This window comes from Panulirus ornatus, chromosome 6, assembly GCF_036320965.1.
Source record: "Panulirus ornatus isolate Po-2019 chromosome 6, ASM3632096v1, whole genome shotgun sequence".
Taxonomy (NCBI): Eukaryota; Metazoa; Arthropoda; class Malacostraca; order Decapoda; family Palinuridae; genus Panulirus; species Panulirus ornatus.
In genome coordinates this window covers 9,389,154-9,408,616 of record NC_092229.1, presented here as the reverse complement: position 1 = coordinate 9,408,616, position 19,463 = coordinate 9,389,154, and the positions used below count along the sequence as shown (strand labels likewise).

General features: G+C 43.3%; 1 protein-coding gene across 5 annotated transcripts in view; it reads left to right on the top strand.

The window, feature by feature from the left end:
• Positions 1–19,463, top strand: part of dnc (phosphodiesterase dunce) — a 1,419,595-nt gene that overhangs the window by 1,255,762 nt on the left and 144,370 nt on the right. For all 5 annotated transcript variants that reach the window (XM_071662490.1, XM_071662489.1, XM_071662491.1 and 2 more), the window contains one exon: positions 5,089–5,201. In XM_071662490.1, coding sequence (XP_071518591.1) covers positions 5,089–5,201 — 113 coding nt within the window. The remainder of the gene's footprint in view (positions 1–5,088; positions 5,202–19,463) is intronic.

The following is a 19,463-nucleotide window of genomic DNA, read 5'->3' as shown; positions in this document are numbered from 1 at the left end:
ATGTTATTTTTATATGGTATTTGAGTATTTGGAGTGAAAAGACCGTGATTCATAATATCAAGCGTTTAATTAGCACCTTTTACTAATTGTGATGAAATGAAAAATGCTAATTACTCGAATAATTATACAAATTTTTAGATTTTGACCACAGATTCGTTTTCAGCATACACAAAAGTATCTAGGCTGAAAATTACAAGAAAATCAATTTTTTCAAAAAAATCAAGAAAAATCCAAGGCTATAGCCTTGCGTTTTTTTTGCTTAGATTTTCAACTTCCTCAGATTTCAATGAAAATCTGTGTATAGATGTTATTTTATATGGTATTTGAGTATTTGGAGTCAAAAGACTGTAATTCATAATATTAACCGTTAATTAGCACCTTTTACTAATTATCATGAAACTAAAGATGCTAATTACTTGAATAATTATACAAATTTTTAGATTTTGACCACAGATTCGTATTCAGCATACACAAAAGTATCTATGCTGAAAATTACAAGAAAATCAATTTTTTCAAAAAATCAAGAAAAATCCAAGGCTATAGCCTTGGATTTTTTTTCCTCAGATTTTCAACTTCCTCAGATTTTAATGAAAATCTGTGTATAGATATTATTTTATATGGTATTTAAGTATTTGAAGTCAAAAGACTGTAATTCATAATATTAACCGGTTAATTACCACCTAGACTAATTATGATAAAATTCAATTGCTAATTACTCGAGTAATTATCCGAATTTTTAGATTTTGACCACAGATTCGTATTCAACATGTATAAAAGTATCTATGCTGAAACTTGCAAGAAAATCTATTTTTTCAAGAAAATCAAGAAAAATCCAAGGCTATAGCCTTGCGTTTTTTTTGCTTAGATTTTCAACTTCCTCAGATTTCAATGAAAATCTGTGTATGGATGTTATTTTATATGGTATTTGAGTATTTGGAGTGAAAAGACCGTGATTCATAATATCAAGCGTTTAATTAGCACCTTTTACTAATTGTGATGAAATGAAAAATGCTAATTACTCGAATAATTATACAAATTTTTAGATTTTGACCACAGATTCGTTTTCAGCATACACAAAAGTATCTAGGCTGAAAATTACAAGAAAATCAATTTTTTCAAAAAAATTAAGAAAAATCCAAGGCGTTTTTTTTGCTTAGATTTTCAACTTCCTCAGATTTCAATGAAAATCTGTGTATAGATGTTATTTTATATGGTATTTGAGTATTTGGAGTCAAAAGACTGTAATTCATAATATTAACCGTTTAATTAGCACCTTTTACTAATTATCATGAAACTAAAGATGCTAATTACTCGAATAATTATACAAATTTTCAGATTTTGACCATAGATTCGTATTCAGCATACACAAAAGTATCTATGCTGAAAATTACAAGAAAATCAATTTTTTCAAAAAATCAAGAAAAATCCAAGGCTATAGCCTTGGATTTTTTTTTGCTCAGATTTTCAACTTCCTCAGATTTTAATGAAAATCTGTGTATAGATATTATTTTATATGGTATTTAAGTATTTGCAGTCAAAAGACTGTAATTCATAATATTAACCGGTTAATTACCACCTAGACTAATTATGATAAAATTTAAATGCTAATTATTCGAGTAATTATCCGAATTTTTAGATTTTGACCACAGATTCGTATTCAACATGCATAAAAGTATCTATGCTAAAACTTTCAAGAAAATCTATTTTTTCAAGAAAATCAAGAAAAATCCAAGGCTATACTATAGCCTTGCGTTTTTTTTGCTTAGATTTTCAACTTCCTCAGATTTTAATGAAAATCTGTGTATAGATGTTATTTTATATGGATTTTCAACTTCCTCAGATTTTAATGAAAATCTGTGTATAGATGTTATTTTATATGGTATTTGAGTATTTGGAGTGAAAAGACCGTGATTCATAATATCAAGCGTTTAATTAGCACCTTTTACTAATTATGATGAAAAAAAATGCTAATTACTCGAATAATTATACAAATTTTTAGATTTTGACCACAGATTCGTTTTCAGCATACACAAAAGTATCTAGGCTGAAAATTACAAGAAAATCAATTTTTTCAAAAAAAATCAAGAAAAGTCCAAGGCTATAGCCTGGCATTTTTTTTACTCAGATTTTCAACTTCCTCGGATTTTAATGACAATCTGTGTGTAGATATTATTTTATATGGTATTTAAGTATTTGCTGTCAAAAGACTGTAATTCATAATATTAACCGTTTAATTACCAACTGGACTAATTATGATAAAATTTAAATGCTAATTATTCGAGTAATTATCCGAATTTTTAGATTTTGACCACAGATTCGTATTCAACAGGCATAAAAGTATCTACGCTGAAACTTGCAAGAAAATCTATTTTTTCAAAAAAAATCAAGAAAAATCCTAGGCTATATCCTTGCGTTTTTTTTTTTTTTTGCTTAGATTTTCAACTTCCTCAGATTTTAATGAAAATCTGTGTATAGATGTTATTTTATATGGTATTTGAGTATTTGGAGTGAAAAGACCGTGATTCATAATATCAAGCGTTTAATTAGCACCTTTTACTAATTGTGATGAAATGAAAAATACTAATTACTCGAATAATTATACAAATTTTTAGATTTTGACCACAGAATCGTTTTCAGCATACACAATAGTATCTAGGCTAAAAATCGTTTTTACTCGGTCTTTATCGGTAACTGAGTGTAGTATGATATGTTTTCCATTATTAATTGAAGTATAAAAGTTTTTGAATATCACATATTTCAATTTTGAAACAAAAAGTTTTTCGAGTTAAAAAAAAAAAAGTACCCTTTAATTTTTTTGGCATTTTTGTCGTAGAAATAGATATCCTTTAAAAACTCAATATATGAAGTATTTTTCATGCTGAATACAAATCTAGGCTTGTAATATCGTTTGGTCGCCATTATGACCATTAAATATGCTGTTTATGGAAGTCAGTTTTAAAGTCTCATCCGATCATTTGCATCGGTTTTCCTGGGTAAGTATATCGGTAACAAAGCATTCTGAATATTTTCCACGATTATTTCAAGTATAAAAGTGTTTGAATATCTTGTATTTCAACTATGGAACAAAATGTTTTCTGAGCTAAAAAATTTCGTGCAATTTTTGGCCATTCTTCTCAGAAAAATAATTTCCCTTTAAAAACTCATTGTAAGATCTATTTTTCATGCTGAATACAAATCTAGGTTTGAAATATCGTTTGGTCGTCTTTGTGACCCTTTAATTATTCTGTTAAAATGAGGTCACTGGTAATGTATGTCCTGATCCTTTGCATCGTATTTACTGAGTAAGTATTGGGAACGCAGAACATTATATGTTGAAAGGGTTCTTATCGACGGGCAAGACTTGTCGTTTTCTGTCGTCATCATTCCCTCCCACCTCTGTTCTACAGGTCGTCAGCGTAATGGCTATGTTGCTATTAGGATTCTTGGAAATGTGATGGAGAAGGGGGGGGGGGGGTAGTTGGAGCGGGGTATGGGAGATGGAAGGTTGGGGGGGGAGGGGTGATTAACGTATTGATATGTATCGTTGGTGGAGAGATGGGATGATATAATGTCGTGTAGGCTTACCGTTGGGTGTAGATAAGGGTTGCTGCTGGTGTAGATGTAAGCCTGGTGGTAGAACAGTGTCGTGTCGTGGTGGCAGATAGGTCCCCATGGTGTGGTGTGGTGTTGTCGATGGTTGCAGGAGACACACTGGCTGGTTGGCGTACTGTAGATGGTAGGGGTAACCATGTGGGGAGCGGAGGACACGCGATGGGTGTTTGACTCTCATCACATCAGTCGACGCTCGTCTGGGAAGGTTGGAGGAACTGGCCGACGACACTGGTGTTGCCTCGGTAACAGTGGTCGGTCTCGGGGTAGGTGGGCCAGAGGCTGGACAGACGGACTGCTCTCCAGATGGCTGGATCCTCCGTCCGTAATTATCCACCACGTCTACCTTTACCCTCGCCTTATCTACCTACCTCTGTCCATGTCTTATCTTCCTCCCTGCCTATCCGTCCTCCTTTCGTCCATTGTACTCTCCCGTTACGCTCATCAACTCTCTCCTCGCCCTCTGTCCTCTCTCTTCTCCCAGTCCTCTCTTCCCTTGACCTTCCTACCCTCCCGTTGGCCTATCTACCCTCCTTTCTCCCCCCTCTACCCTTCTTTCACCTTTACACTTGACTCTCGACTTCTCTGCTTCCCCTTCTCTACCTTGACCCCAATATCCCTTCTCGTCTTACCTTAGCTCTACCTCTGTCGTTGGGTTAAAATCGAGAGGCCAGTGAGGCTAGTGGAGAGGATGCTCCCTACGGCTGTCATCTTTCTACTCCCTATCCTCCTCCTCCACGCCCTTTCTCCCTGTCCTCCTGCACCTCCCTCCTTCCCACCTACCTAAACTCCCCACCTCCCCATCTTACTAAAACTCCTTACCTCCCCGCCTACCTAACCTCCTCTCCTCCTCGTCCACCGAACCTCCTCTTCTCCCCGTCCATCTGGACTCCTTTCCTCCCCACCGACTCTCCCCGCCCTCCTTCGCTCTGTAATGGCGGTTGGAGGAGGATGTAGGAAGGCAGTAGACCATAGAAGACAGGCATAAGATTACATCGTTATTACGCTGTGGCCAGGTAGTGTGGCCCCGCCACCACGGCTCACGTGGCCAGGTAGTGGCCCACCACCGCTGGCCTCATAGTGTGGCCAGGCTTTGGTCGTAACTTCCTCGTAGCTAACCACCTCACTCTCCCCAGTCCCTCTACTCCAGCCTGAATGGGGGGACGCCTCAAACCCCACCATTAGAATCCAGCCAACTCCCCTGGATCTCGTCTCCGTAACCCTCTTGATTCTGAATGCTGACGCAAGAGCAGTTAGTTTATATACGCACTCTTGTCCATCCTTTGGGCACAGTTGGTGGTGCAGAGTGCGTAAAATCTCAAAGGAATGAGTCTTAATGATCGTTTTGAGCTGCGTCAGTGAGCCGTTTACCAGGGACTGTGTCGCGTATTCCAAGTCTTGAAAGAAATTGAAAAATGTTTCTCATTCTTGTACTTTGACGCGACCATTCTTAACCATGTTTTCTCTCCTCATCCTCAGATGAGACGTACACGAAGGTGGCGATGGAGACGTTGGAGGAGCTGGACTGGTGTCTGGACCAGCTGGAGACCATTCAGACCCACCGCTCCGTCTCTGACATGGCTTCTTCCAAGGTAAGTCACTACGAAGACCCCGACCCCCCCTCCCTCTCTCTAGCCCCTTCTAAGGTAAGTCACTTCGAAGACCCCCCCTCCCTCTCTGGTTTCTGTTCTCCTCCACCGTCGTTTTCTATGCGTTCGGGTAACTCATTAACCAAGAGATGTTATTTCTGGTTAATTTCGAGGAAATTCCAGTTTACACCCGTTTATGTCATTCCATTCCTTCATATCAAATGTCATTCACCTTTCGTCTTCTTGATTTATCTTTGTTATGTATAATTCCACCGTCAGTTATATATAAAGTGCGAGCGAGAGAAAATGTGTGTGTGTGTGTGTGTGTGTGTGTGTGTGTGTGTGTGTGTGTGTGCGCGCGCGCGCTTTATTTTTTCTTTATCGTAAACAGGGCGGAATTGTCTAAATTCTCGTAATGAACTGTCTCATTGTCGATGGGAATCGGCAGTTATTATAACTAATTATCTGCTTTTAGCTTCTTTTTTTTTGTGTGTGTGTGTGTAAAGAGAGAGAGAGAGTGGGTCAAGGATTGGTGTTCACCCCAACTGTTATCGTCTGTCTTTGTGGCATTTAAATGTTTCTCAAGACGTCCTTGGAACAGTTCCATCCAACTGTGTATTAGTACAATCGAGAAGTGACTTCTGGTGAATATTTATACCATTACATTACGAACTGGTATCATTTATTTAATTTTTTTCCCCCCTCACATATGAGATCTCAGAACAGGATTTGACTCGTGCATTGACGGTGTGGGATACGTTTGATATTAAAAGGAGGGGAGTATTGATTTCGAAAAGATGGTGTGTCTCTTTCGTGAGTCCAGCATAGACAGTTGGAAAAGAAGGTTTTATTGTTCTTCAGAGACCAAACGTTTGGTTAGGTTCGGTACAGTACGTGTGGGTGACATGTTGTATTTAAGACATGACGTTGATGGGTTAACTGTACATGGGTGACTCTTCTAAGAAAATTATAAGACATGAGATGGATGGGTTAACTGTACATGGGTGACGTCTTCTAAGACAGTTATAAGACATGAGATGGATGGGTTAACTGTACATGGGTGACGTCTTCTAAGACAGTTATAAGACATGACATTGATGGGTTAACTGTACATGGTTGACGTCTTCTAAGACAGTCATAAGACATGACATTGATGGGTTAACTGTACATGGGTGACGTCTTCTAAGACAGTCATAGGACATGACATTGATGGGTTAACTGTACATGGGTCACGTCTTTTAAGACATGACATTGTTTGGTTCACCGTGTAAGGGTGACGTCTTGTGAGACTTAACCTGTCTATTTCACTGTATAAGAGAGACGTCTTGCAGCCTTGCCTTTATCCAAAATGTAAGAGAATTGGTTCATTTCACTTTGTACACATCTACGGTGTAAACTGTGGGGCGTAATTTCATTCCGTTGTTGTATATTTGTAAGAAGGTTCGCCCTCCATCTTCGGTGACGTTTCGATTTCGATCGACACAAAAGAGAGTCTGATGATGAAGAGTCATAGAGACGGTAATGGGTTTGGAACAAGAGGATGTTTCCACTCTTGACATAACATCATGTAGGACACACACACACACACACACACACACACACACACACACACACACACACACAGACGGAGTAAGGACGTAAAGGAGTACTGTTGAAGTGTAAAGGTAATGGGGTGGATGAAAGAGAATGAATGCGAAGTCTTATGAATGCTGGCTGTTTACGAAAATGTCTGAAGAGGCTGCTTGAAGGTTAGGGAGGTGGGGTGGGGTGGGGGTTAAGGGGGGGCTCGACTGTGCAACAAGAACACACGTATACGAGCAAGAACACACATGTACGATCAAGAACACACATATACGATCAAGAACACAGATATACGATCAAGAACACACATATACGATCAAGAACACAGATATACGATCAAGAACACACATATACGATCAAGAACACACATATACGATCAAGAACACACATATACGATCAAGAACACAGATATACGATCAAGAACACACTTATACGATCAAGAACACAGATATACGATCAAGAACACACATATACGATCAAGAACACAGATATACGATCAAGAACACACATATACGATCAAGAACACACATTTACGAGCCTTATTTGCGAGTAGCGGCGTGAGTCGGTCTTATCAACACTTGGCCAAGTCTACCTCTGTGTTGGAAACCGCTTAAAGAGGAAGCTGGGCTTCGAAATCCAAGCGGCTCGATATAAAGGGGACGGCTGCCTGAAGCCGTAGATATAAAGGGGACGGGTGTCAGGAACTGTAGATGTAAAGGGGACGGCTGCCAGGAACTGTAGATATAAAGGGGACGGGTGCCAGGAACTGTAGATATAAAGGGGACGGCTGCCAGGAACTGTAGATATAAAGGGGACGGCTGCCAGGAACTGTAGATATAAAGGGGACGGCTGCCAGGAACTGTAGATATAAAGGGGACAGGCTGTCAGTAACGGTAGATATACCTGTAGATATTTATTAAAGGCTGACAATAACTGTAGATTTTTTGGAGATAGCTGTCAGGAACTGTAGATCTAAAGGCTACAGCTGCGAATATTTGTAGATATAAAAGGGGATGGCTGCTAGTATCTGTAGATACGAAGGGGACGACTGTCAGTAAGTGTAGATGTAGATGGATTGGCTGGCGGCCAGTATCTGTAGATATGGTAGATACGAAGGGAATATTTGATTGCCAGTAAGTTCAAAGTTATGAAGGGACCAGATGGCCAGTAACCATGGAGGGGGGGGGAACGAGTTCTGGTAACTGTAGATATAAAGGGGAGGAGTGCCCGTAACTGTAGATATAAAGGGGAGGAGTGCCAGTAACTGTAGATATGAATGGGGGACCGATGGTTTTTCAGTACGAGCATAAAGGATGAATGTCCTTGTAACAAGATATGTTTAAGTGAATGGGTGCCTCTGACAGTCATTATAAAGGAGGGTGGATTCTGTTCCTTGGAAATAAAAGCATGGGGAGTGGGTAGTGTTCCTGGATATAGACGTGGATATGTTTAGGACGGATAAGGTTAGAGGAAATGTCTCGAGAGTGTTGAGAATAGATTATCAGAGACACATCAATCGTAAACATGGCTTTCGACAAAGCGTACATTTGTTCAGTTGAATTTTTTCTTATTTTTTTTTTTTTTCGTATTTTGATTATCCTGTGAAGTCATTCGACCTGCGGTGTTCAGAAATGGTGTGGTATCAAGCTACCAGTGGTATCCTTGGTCAGTAGTTCGAGATGTAGGCCTTGGTCAGGCGTCCAAACTGTGGCCGTTGTCAGCTGCACCTTGGTCAGGAATAGTGATGGACATACGTTGCCTGGATGCTAAAGAGGACTTTCAGTCTCGGTTCTGAAACATGTATGTAAGAGTGGGGGATGAGTGGGGAATGTGGGGTTGGATAGCATATCATGGGAATTTGGATCCTTTTGGTTCTCTTTCTCTCTCTCTTTCTTTGTCGAAGTTACAAAAGAGAATAGAAATAACTTGGTGTAGTTATTTTGCTTATTGATTTTTGAGGGAAATGTTTCTTGGGCTTTTTCTCGTTAGGTTTCTGGGGTGGATTTGTCTCCTTATCCACTGCAACTACCACTGTTTACTACTACAACCACAGCCTACTACTACTTTTGCTACTACTACTACTACTACTACTACTACTACTACTACTACTACTACTACCACTACCAGTACTGCCTACGGTCGCCACCATCACCCGCCATTACCCATCACTGCCACCACCACCCATCACATCCGTCATCACCACTACCACACCACCACCTCTACTGACCACCACAACCACCAGCACTAACCCGCCCACGGCCACCAGGGAGCCCGTCTGTGATCTCCTGAGGGAAGGAGAGGCTCTTGTTCTGCATTGCCGTCTGAGCTGAAGGCCCAGTAACCCTGGAGAGCGATCACCACTCACCACCACTCACCCCTCACCACCACCACAACCGCCCAACGTCGCTGATTGGGCCCTCAAGCCAACCCCTCCCGGCGCCACCATAAGTCACCCTGGCATCACCCACAGATGGCTGCAGGGTGACCTCGTCACCATCGCCATCTCCGCTCGCACCACTGGCCACCACCTGTGCACCACAACAGGTCACAGCTTAACACCCCCTACCCCCTCTACAAGGTCACTCGTAGCACGGGAAGAGGTCAGGTATGGCAAGAGGGGGAGGGTCAGTCACCAACACGGGCCAGCTGGCAGGCTGGGCTCAGGAGTGGTGAGTGAGGTGTCCTGACCAGCTCTCTGTCCTACAACTTTAAGGAGAGCGGAGGCAGGCTACACCACCACACCACACCACCCCACCTCACCCCACCTCACCTCCCTAGTTCAGTGTCCGATTTTCCCTCGTCCGTTTTCGTCGTATCTCCTCCTGTAGGGGAAGTAAGGCCGCTGAGTGATAGGAGAACCGTGTGTGTCTCTGTGTCTGTGAGGGGTGGCAAGGATGCCGTCTGGGATAGTGGGAACGGGACAGCCGGGAGGATGGGGGAGTCGTCCCGATGGTCGAATACTTGGCAACAGCGCTTTAAAACCAGCCTGCCCCAGTCGCCCTCTCTCTCTCTCTCTCTCTCTCTCTCTCTCTCTCTCTCTCTCTCTCTCTCTCTCTCTCTCTCTCTCTCTCTGTTGTCTCTTTTTTTTTAAGGCATTGGGAGATCGATATTTGGCTGTGACTCTCAGTGGTTTTTTTTTTTTTTCTTCGTCGTCTTTTCCCCTAATCCGAAGATCGATCGTGGAGAGGGAAGAAATTGATTCGGGGGGTCTTGTGGAGTGGCGGCTCCGGCCCATCTACGATACCTGAGGTGGGTGTGGGGGATGTGGGAGGGTGTGTGTGTGTGTGACTGCAGCAGGTTACCCGAGGCGCCGCAGGCAGAAGTGGGGAAAGGGGGGCGGCGCCGCCCCGTGCATGATGTCCCATAGTCATGGGGTTGTTTTGTGGAGGTTACTGTTGTTGGTCAACCAACACCGCCTCCGCCACCTCCTCCACCACCTCCTCCTCCTCCGCCGCCGCCCTGTCCTCCTGCCTCATCTCCATCCCCTCCTCAACGCTTACCTAAATCCTGCCCCTCACCCTCATCCTCCTCTCCCCTGCCCTACTATGGCAACATCCCTCCTCCTCCTCTTTAGCTCGTACCCTTCCCTACCCTCCACCACCTCTCTAACCTCTCTCTCTCTCTCTCTCTCTCTCTCTCTCTCTCTCTCTCTCTCTCTCTCTCTCTCTCTCTCTCTCTCTCTCTCTTCCCTCACCTCCCCCCCTCCCGTCATTTCCTGGCTACCTTGCGCACCTCTCTCTTCTCTCTATTCTGCACTCCCTCCTCCCCCCTCCCATTCTCTTTCCTCCACACACTCCCCCCTCCTCCACTCACCACCGCCACCACCCCTCACCCTCACCTTCTCTATCCACAACTCACACCTTCCCCCCACAACCACTCCCCCTCTCAGTGTCTCCCAGCCTTTCCCCCCACCTCCATACTCTTTTACCCACGTAAAACAACGAAATTCCCACAGCGGTTTGAACCCTCCATATTGCGTCATAAGAAGCGTAACACGGTAATTGATCCATCACGCACTGCGCTAACAAAGATTCCCCCTCCTCCCCTCTCCCCGTCATCCCCCCCCCCCCCCCGCGTTGCAGCCCTTTCAAAACACACGGACGATGTCCGTAGAGAGAAAGAAAAAAAAAAACGCCCGTCATAGCGAGTTCGAAGAGGTTCTTAATGTCGCAGGAGATGTCATCCATCCGTCCGTCCGTCCTTACGCTCTGTCCATCCGTCCGTCCGTCCGTCTGTACGCTCTGTCCATCCGTCCGTCCGTCCGTCTGTACGCTCTGTCCATCCGTCCGTCCGTCCGTCTTTACGCTCTGTCCATCCGTCCGTCCGTCCGTCCTTACGCACTGTTCATCCATCCGTCCGTCCGTCTGTCCTTCCTTACGCTCTGTCCATCCGTCCGTGTGTTCGTCCTTACGCTCTGTCTATCCGTCCGTCCGTCCGTCCTTACCCTTTGTCCATCCGTCCGTCTGTCCTTCCTTACGCTCTGTCCATCCATCCGTCCGTCCGTCCTTAAGCTCTGTCCATCCATCCGTCTGCCCTTCCTTACGCTCTGTCCATCCGTCCGTCCTTCCTTACGCTCTGCCCATCGGTCCGTCCGTCCGTCCTTACGCTCTGTCCATCCATCCGTCTGTCCTTCCTTACGCTCTGTCCATCCGTCCGTCCGTCCTTCCTTACGCTCTGTCCATCCATCCGTCCGTCCGTCCTTCCTTACGCTCTGTCCATCCATCCGTCCGTCCTTACACTCTGTCCATCCGTCTGTCCGTCCGTCCAGCACGACGGCGCTTGAAGGTCTCTCAAGTGCTGTCGTTGTGTCCACAGGGGAAAGCAGAGGTACCCACCCACCCACTGCACCGTGCCGTTCCTCCTCCCTCACCTCCCATGACTGAAGGGGTGTTCGTCCTCTCTCTCTCTCTCTCTCTCTCTCTCTCTCTCTCTCTCTCTCTCTCTCTCTCTCTCTCTCTCTCTCTCTCGTTGCCGTGCGTTGTTGACACTAGGCGATATGTCGTGGCATTATTTTCCCTCCCCCACACCCGCCCGCCTGGGGTTAATGGTAGACCGGTGGTTGTCGCTAACGAGGTGGTACGGTGGTAAACCACTGGGTTGTCGATAATGAGGTTGAGGTATACAGCAGCAGGAGGAACGAGGCAGTGATTGAAGATTTCTAATTAGTAGAAACATTCTGTATATATATATATATATATATATATATATATATATATATATATATATATACATATATATATACATATATATATATATATGTGTGTGTATATAGTACTAACGTCCATGCTGCTACACTTAACAACTCCATTTCATAATGAAGGCGACATGAATTTTTGTTCTTTTTTGTTCATTTTTGTTCATTCATTATCAGAGCTGCTGAGCAATATTTACGAAGCTGTTCAAGAAATTAGCTGAAATATATATATATATATATATATATATATATATATATATATATATATATATATATATATATATATATATTAGAATCAATGCTATGAATTATACAAGTACACTAGAGTTAGACAGATCATCTCAAACCTACTGAGCATTTAAATGGCTCATTGAGAAGTAGACAATAAGAGAGAGAGAGAGAGAGAGAGAGAGAGAGAGAGAGAGAGAGAGAGGACTGTCTGCGAAAATATATTCCAACACGAATAGTCAGAAAGCACAGATTTGAAGAATTTTTTTTTTTTTGATGGAAATATGTAATGTGTGAATGACGTTAAATTTAGGATGGCATTATAATCGCAAAGTTCTGAAATTAAGAGAAAACTGACTTCCAGATGGAGGCTGGAACTTTCAACCACAACGAGCCCTGTTGGGTTGAAAACAGAGAACTTTATTTCTTTTTTTTTTGAGGGGGAACTAACTTGATAAGCCATCGTCACTAGATGTTTAGTAATCATTATATTTTTTTTTATAGATTCTCTTTCCATGTCCACAGACTGTCTTAAGAGTACACGAGTTAAAAGTACAATTTGACGTAATTTCAGGATTTTGAAGTCACTGTATTGTACAGTGTATCCTTCCTTCTCTGAATGATAAATAGGAAGAATGTTACTTGATTCTATCTCGTAACCCATTCCAAATTGGAAGTATGAGTTTATTCGACCCCATACCCATTCCAGTTAGAAAGTATATAAGTTTATTCGATCCCATACCCATTCCAAATTGGAAGTATATAGGTTTATTCGATCCCATACCCATTCCACATAGGAAGTATATGACCTTCTTCGATCTCATACCCCATTCTGATAGAGTGTTCAGTACTGGTCGTTCGATGCGCATTAAAAGATAAGACACACGTATTTGTACATTGTACATGAACGTATGGACTCCTTTGTCTCTGTATATTCGAACAGGCAAATTATCCAAGGTGACGAAGGAGATGATAACCCTTAGGTAATGTTAGAAGCATTATCGTTGTTCTAAGACGCAAAGTAATATTTTAAGTATTGTCTGTGTGTGTGTGTGTGTGTGTGTGTGTGTGTGTGTGCGCGCGCGCGTGCCTGTCAATTGCACCTGTCGTGGCAAACCTGATGTACAAAAATATTGGCTCGAGATCAGTTCATGACCCTCTTTTTTTTTAAGGGGGGAGGGTGTTGAAGCGCCCTCCCCCCTTTCCATTCTTCCGTGACTCCATTATACGAGTCTAGGATCCTTTATCTCCCCGGCCCCCACGGCGTGTCTCTCTCTCTCTCTCTCTCTCTCTCTCTCTCTCTCTCTCTCTCTCTCTCTCTCTCTCTCTCTCTCTCTCTCAAGGCAGACTTGAAAAAAAAAAATGAAGAATAAGAAGAGGAGGAGGATCGAATATTGCTACTCGTGTGTTGTCTCGGGATATGAATAGCACAGCAGCCTCTGTGTGTGTGTGTGTGTGTGTGTGTGTGTGTGTGTGTGTGTTCGTGTGCCAGTGTCCTCCTACCCTTTCAGGATTTTTAAATCACAAGTCCTTAAGCACTTCCAGCGACGAGAAATTTGAGGAGGGAGTGTGGGGTGGGGTTGGGTGAGTGGTGGGGGAGAAGAATGCTATTCAGCGTGAGGAGAATGAGGTGTGCGGAGGGGCGATTGTCGCTTGCCGCTGCTCGCCGACGACCTGGAGTGGGTCCAAACTTGACGTCACACCCTCCGCTTCCACCTGTACTCCACTCGAACTTGGTGTGTCGGTGAATCGGTGATTGCTTGTGCCGTCAAGTATAACCCATCTTTATCTTCATAGGCCATCAAGTGTAACCCATCTTTATCTTCATAGGCCATCAAGTATACCCATCTTTATCGTCATAGGCCATCAAGTATACCTATCTTTATCGTCATAGACCATCAAGTATACCTATCTTTATCGTTATATACCATCAAATATACCTATCTTTATCGTTATAGGCCATCAAGTATACCTATCTTTATCGTCATAGGCCGTCAAGTGTACCTATCTTTATCGATGTAGACCATCAAGTATACCTATCTTTATCGTCATAGACCATCAAGTATACCTATCTTTATCGTTATATACCATCAAGTATACCTATCTTTATCGTCATAGGCCATCAAGTATACCTATCTTTATCGTTATAGGCCATCAAGTATACCTATCTTTATCGTCATAGGCCATCAAGTGTAACCCATCTATATCGTCATAGACCATCAGGTATGCCTATCTTTATCGTTATAGGCCATCAAGTATACCTATCTTTATCGTCAAAGACCATCAAGTATGCCTATCTTTATCGTTATCCCCATCTTTATCGTCATATACCATCTAGTATACCTGTCTTTATCGCCATATACCATCAAGTGTACCTATCTTTATCGTCATATACCGTCAAGTATACCTATCTTTATCGTTATACCTATCTTTATCATCATATACTATCACGTATACCCATCTTTGTCGTCATATACCGTCAGGTATACCCATCTTTATCGCCATATACCGTCAAGTATACCCATCTCTATCCGTCTCAAACAGCAACCTCTTTCTCCGCACACGCTCCTTAGTGCACCCAGTACCTTCGCCCCCTTACCCACCTTATGGCTGAGTTCAGTTTCAGTGGTTCCACTCTCGGTCTTGTCATCTCTCAGAGGTGTCTGAACCACTCCATCTCCTCCGTTCAGACTCGCACTCCAACCAACATGTCTCTCTCTCTCTCTTCCCTACCAAATGGCGGCCTAGCTACGTCTCTCCGTTGTATGTCAACTGGTTGTTATATTTGTTTTGTATCTTCCCTGATGATGTGATTATTACACGAAAGTGCACTTGGGAACCAATCGTGTTTCACTTCCCCGTGGACTCGTGTTTGTGTGTGTGTGTGTGTGTGTGTGTGTGTGTGTGTATACAGTATATATAGTTTGCAATAGTGGATGGTAGTTTACTGTATAGTACCCAAAACTACTCACGTCGAATTACCTGGTTAGACGATGTCATTACTGGCGTTGTGGCTGATCGCCTGCGGATACGGAGCATGATACACTGGCATGCATTCATCGCCCCAGTGCATTACCGCGCGCCCACGCACCGCCCAAGGGACCTGTTATCATCATTGCCTGTACTACCCCTTGGTGACGTACGTTGCGTGTCTGGCACACCGCACGCGGGGCGAGCTTGCCTGTAGAGCAAGCTTGCTTGCTTAGCTTAGCTTAGCTTACATGCTGACGGATCGCGCCGTGTCCTTACAGCTGTGTACACACAGTGGATCATGCCATAAGGTGTGTTTAAAGCTGGGCAAGCAGCAAGCTTAGTTTACAGCTGAAGCCTACCTCACAGACGAGGCGGCAGGCAGCAGCAAGCTCAAGGTTAGAACTGGACAGGGAGCAGCACCAGCATCCACCACGCTGGGGCAGGTAAGAGGGAGGCCCATCTGAACGGGGTTTGTCCCGAGATGTGGCCCAGAAGGTGAGGGGAGGAGGAGGAGGCCGACCAAGTGACGACGTAACAGGACCTGGAACACTTCTCCCCCCTCCCTCCACACACACACACACACACACACACACAGTACAAGATATTACTGGAGCGTGGAGTGGCCTTCGACAAGGCTGTGTGTGTCATCGCTGAAGAACGGCGAGAAGGACTTTCCTACTTCAGAGGGGTCCATGATTTTCCCTGCTCCTGATTGGAGTGCAGCAGCAGGGATGGTAATGATTATGTTAATGATAAAGATAATGATGATAGTAATATAGTGATGATAATAATGATGATAATAGTAATGGTAATAATGATAATAGTAATAGTGATAATAATAGTATTAATGATATTAATGATTATAATAATGATAATGATGGTAATAGTAATGATAATAACAATAATTATGATAATGATAATGGTAATGATGAGAATGATAGTAATAATGATGATGATGGTAATAGTTATAATAATAATAATAATAATGGTAATAGTAATGATGATAATAATTATAACCATAATAATAATAATAATAGTAATAATAATAATAATAATAATAATAATAATAATATTAATAATGATAATGATAATAATGATAATGATAATGATGATAATGGTAATAGTAATGATGATAATGATTATAATCATAATAATAATATTAATAATGATAATGATAGTAATAATGATAATGATGATGGTAATAGTAATGATAATGGTTATAATCATAATAATAATAATAATATTAATAATGATGATAATATTAATAATGATAATGATGATGGTAATAGTAATGATAATGGTTATAATCATAATAATAATAATAATATTAATAATGATAATAATGATAATGTAATAATGATAATATTAATAATGATAATGATAGTAATAATGATAATGATGATGGTAATAGTAATGATAATGATTATAATCATAATAATAATAATAATGATAATAATGATGATAATATTAATAATGATAATGATAGTAATAATGATAATGATGATGGTAATAGTAATGATAATGATTATAATCATAATGATAATAATAATGATAATAATGATGATAATATTAATAATGATAATGATAGTAATGATAATGATAGTAATAATGATAATAATGATAATGATAATGATGATGGTAATAGTAGTGATGATAATGATAATACTCGTCCTCTTCGGTAGAGGCCACAGGGTCACTGCAGGCCACAGGGTCACTGCAGGCCACAGGGTCACTGCAGCATATCTATCATTATGAATGGCCAGCATACGAGGCAGGGAGGGGGCAAGAACTCACGATACCATGGAGGTGACGTGCTGGTGTGGGCTCACCAGGACTTGATGTAGGGGGCAGGACTTGGGGTAGGGGGTGAATTATGAACTTTCATGGGGGGGGAAGGTGAGGTGTAGGAGGTAGATTATAAAGTTTTATAGGGGGAATGGGGGAAAATTATAGACTTGCTCAGGGGGAGAGGAGGAGGAGGGGCAGATTATGAGGTTTTTTGAGGAGGGGGAGATTATGAACTTTAATGGTGGGAGGGGCAGGTTGGTTGTAAACTTTCATAGGGGGAGGGGGCAAGCTATGAACTCTGAAGGGGGAGGGAGGGGGAAATCATGAATTTTCATGGGGGGAGGGGGCAAACTGGGTTGTTAGGTTGACGGTGGGGGAGAGGGGGTAGTTAGGCAAAGTGGGTTGTTAGGTTGACGGTGGGGGAGAGGGTAGTTGGGCAAAATGAGTTGTCAGGTTGACTGGTGGGGGGGAGGAGGTAGTAGGGCAAACGAGGTTGTTAGGTTGACGGTGGGCGAGGGGGTAGTTGGGCAAAATGGGTTGTTAGGTTGACTGGGGGGGGGGAGGAGGTAGTAGGGCAAACGAGGTTGTTAGGTTGACGGTGGGGGAGAGGGGGTAGTGGGGCAAATTGGGTTGTTAGGGGAGGATGACGGGTGGGGGGGGAGAGGCGAACTGGGTTGTTAGCTTTCACCTGACGGGGTTGTTGGCGTCGGCCCGCCCCCCGAAGTGAAGCAGAGGTGTGTATTCGAACATCCTCCTTTGGCTAACTAATTACCTTACCTGTAATCAACTGGCGTTTCATCTTGCGTTTTTTTTTTTTGTATGTTTTTTTTTGCCGTGCGCGTTAATTATTTCCTCTGTCTAGCTTTTGTCTTGGGACGAACGTACACACGCGCGCGCGCGCACACACACACACACACACACACACACACACACACACACACACACACACCTCCCTGTCTTACGTCTTCACCTTACCTTACCTCCCCCCACCCCCACCATATATATATATATATATATATATATATATATATATATATATATATATATATATATATATATATATATATTGGTGACGTGTCTGTCTGTCTGTGTGTGTGTGTGTGTGTGTGTGTACGTGGAAAAGTTTCCAGTAGTGGAACCATCGTTGGGTGGGTGGGGTAAACGAAAGTAAGGAAAGGTGAGGTCAGTATTCGAGAGGAACCAGGAGCCCGATGAGAATGAGAGACATGAAGGGATCTGAGATAAAGCTGGTGAGTGACAGGACGGAAGAGAAGGAGATAGAGAGAGGCGAGGTGGGACACACGCCAGAGAGACAATACAGGGAGATAGAGGAGCAAGGTGGCGTTCATAGACCTCCTGTCTCAGAGGAGCAAGGTGGCGTTCATAGACCTCCTGTCTCAGAGGAGCAAGGTGGTGTACACAGACCTCTTGTCTCAGAGGAGCAAGGTGGTGTACACAGACTTTCTGTCTCAGAGGAGCAAGGTGGTGTACACAGACCTCTTGTCTCAGAGGAGCAAGGTGGTGTACACAGACCTCCTGTCTCAGAGGAGCAAGGTGGTGTACGCAGACTTTCTGTGTCAGAGGGGCAAGGTGGTGTACACAGACCTCCTGTCTGAGAGGAGCAAGGTGGTGTACACAGACCTCCTGTCTCAGAGGAGCAAGGTGGTGTACGCAGACCTCCTCTCTCAGAGGAGCAAGGTGGTGTACACAGACCTCCTGTCTGAGAGGAGCAAGGTGGTGTACACAGACCTGCTGTCTCATGATCTGATGAATATTACAGAAGGGAGGCTATGTGCCAGAGGGCTAGACAGCTGCAGTGTTTCCGACCATTGACTAAAAGGCACAGATGAACAACTTAAGAAGAGACAGTGGAACTTTGTGATGTGGCGTGAAGTTGGTAGGGGGTCATTAGGATGGGTTGTACATGTCGCTGGAGGAGGCGGCGAGGTTGTGAGAGTTGGGATGATAGGGTTGTAGACGAGGTGTTATAGGAGGGAGGGAGGGAGTATTATAACACTGATGTGACCTGATCTGTAATTAAAGATAAGACTCGAGATGCGGAATATTTTTGACTCCAAATAATGTGGGTGTCCATGTTGCACGAGTGAGGGAAGGGATTGGCTCGAGACAACGGAGAGTGGGATGATGGTTGTTCTGTTGGGAAATCCCGTTACCCGTTACCCTGGGATGAGGTACGATGCCGTTGTTCTTGCCCGTTAGTTAGGGGTGAGGTACAATGCTGTTGCTTGTACTGTTAGCAAGGGGTGAGGTACGATGCCGTTGCTTGTACTGTTAGCAAGGGGTGAGGTACGATGCCGTTGCTTGTACTGTTAGCAAGGGGTGAGTTACGTTGCTGTTGCTTGTACTGTTAGCAAGGGGTGAGTTACGGTGCCGTTGCTCCGTTAGCAAGGGGTGAGGTGCGATGCCGTTGCTCTTACCGTTGGTCAGCGGGGTGAGGTGCGATGCCGTTGCTCTTACCGTTGGTCAGCGGGATGAGTTAC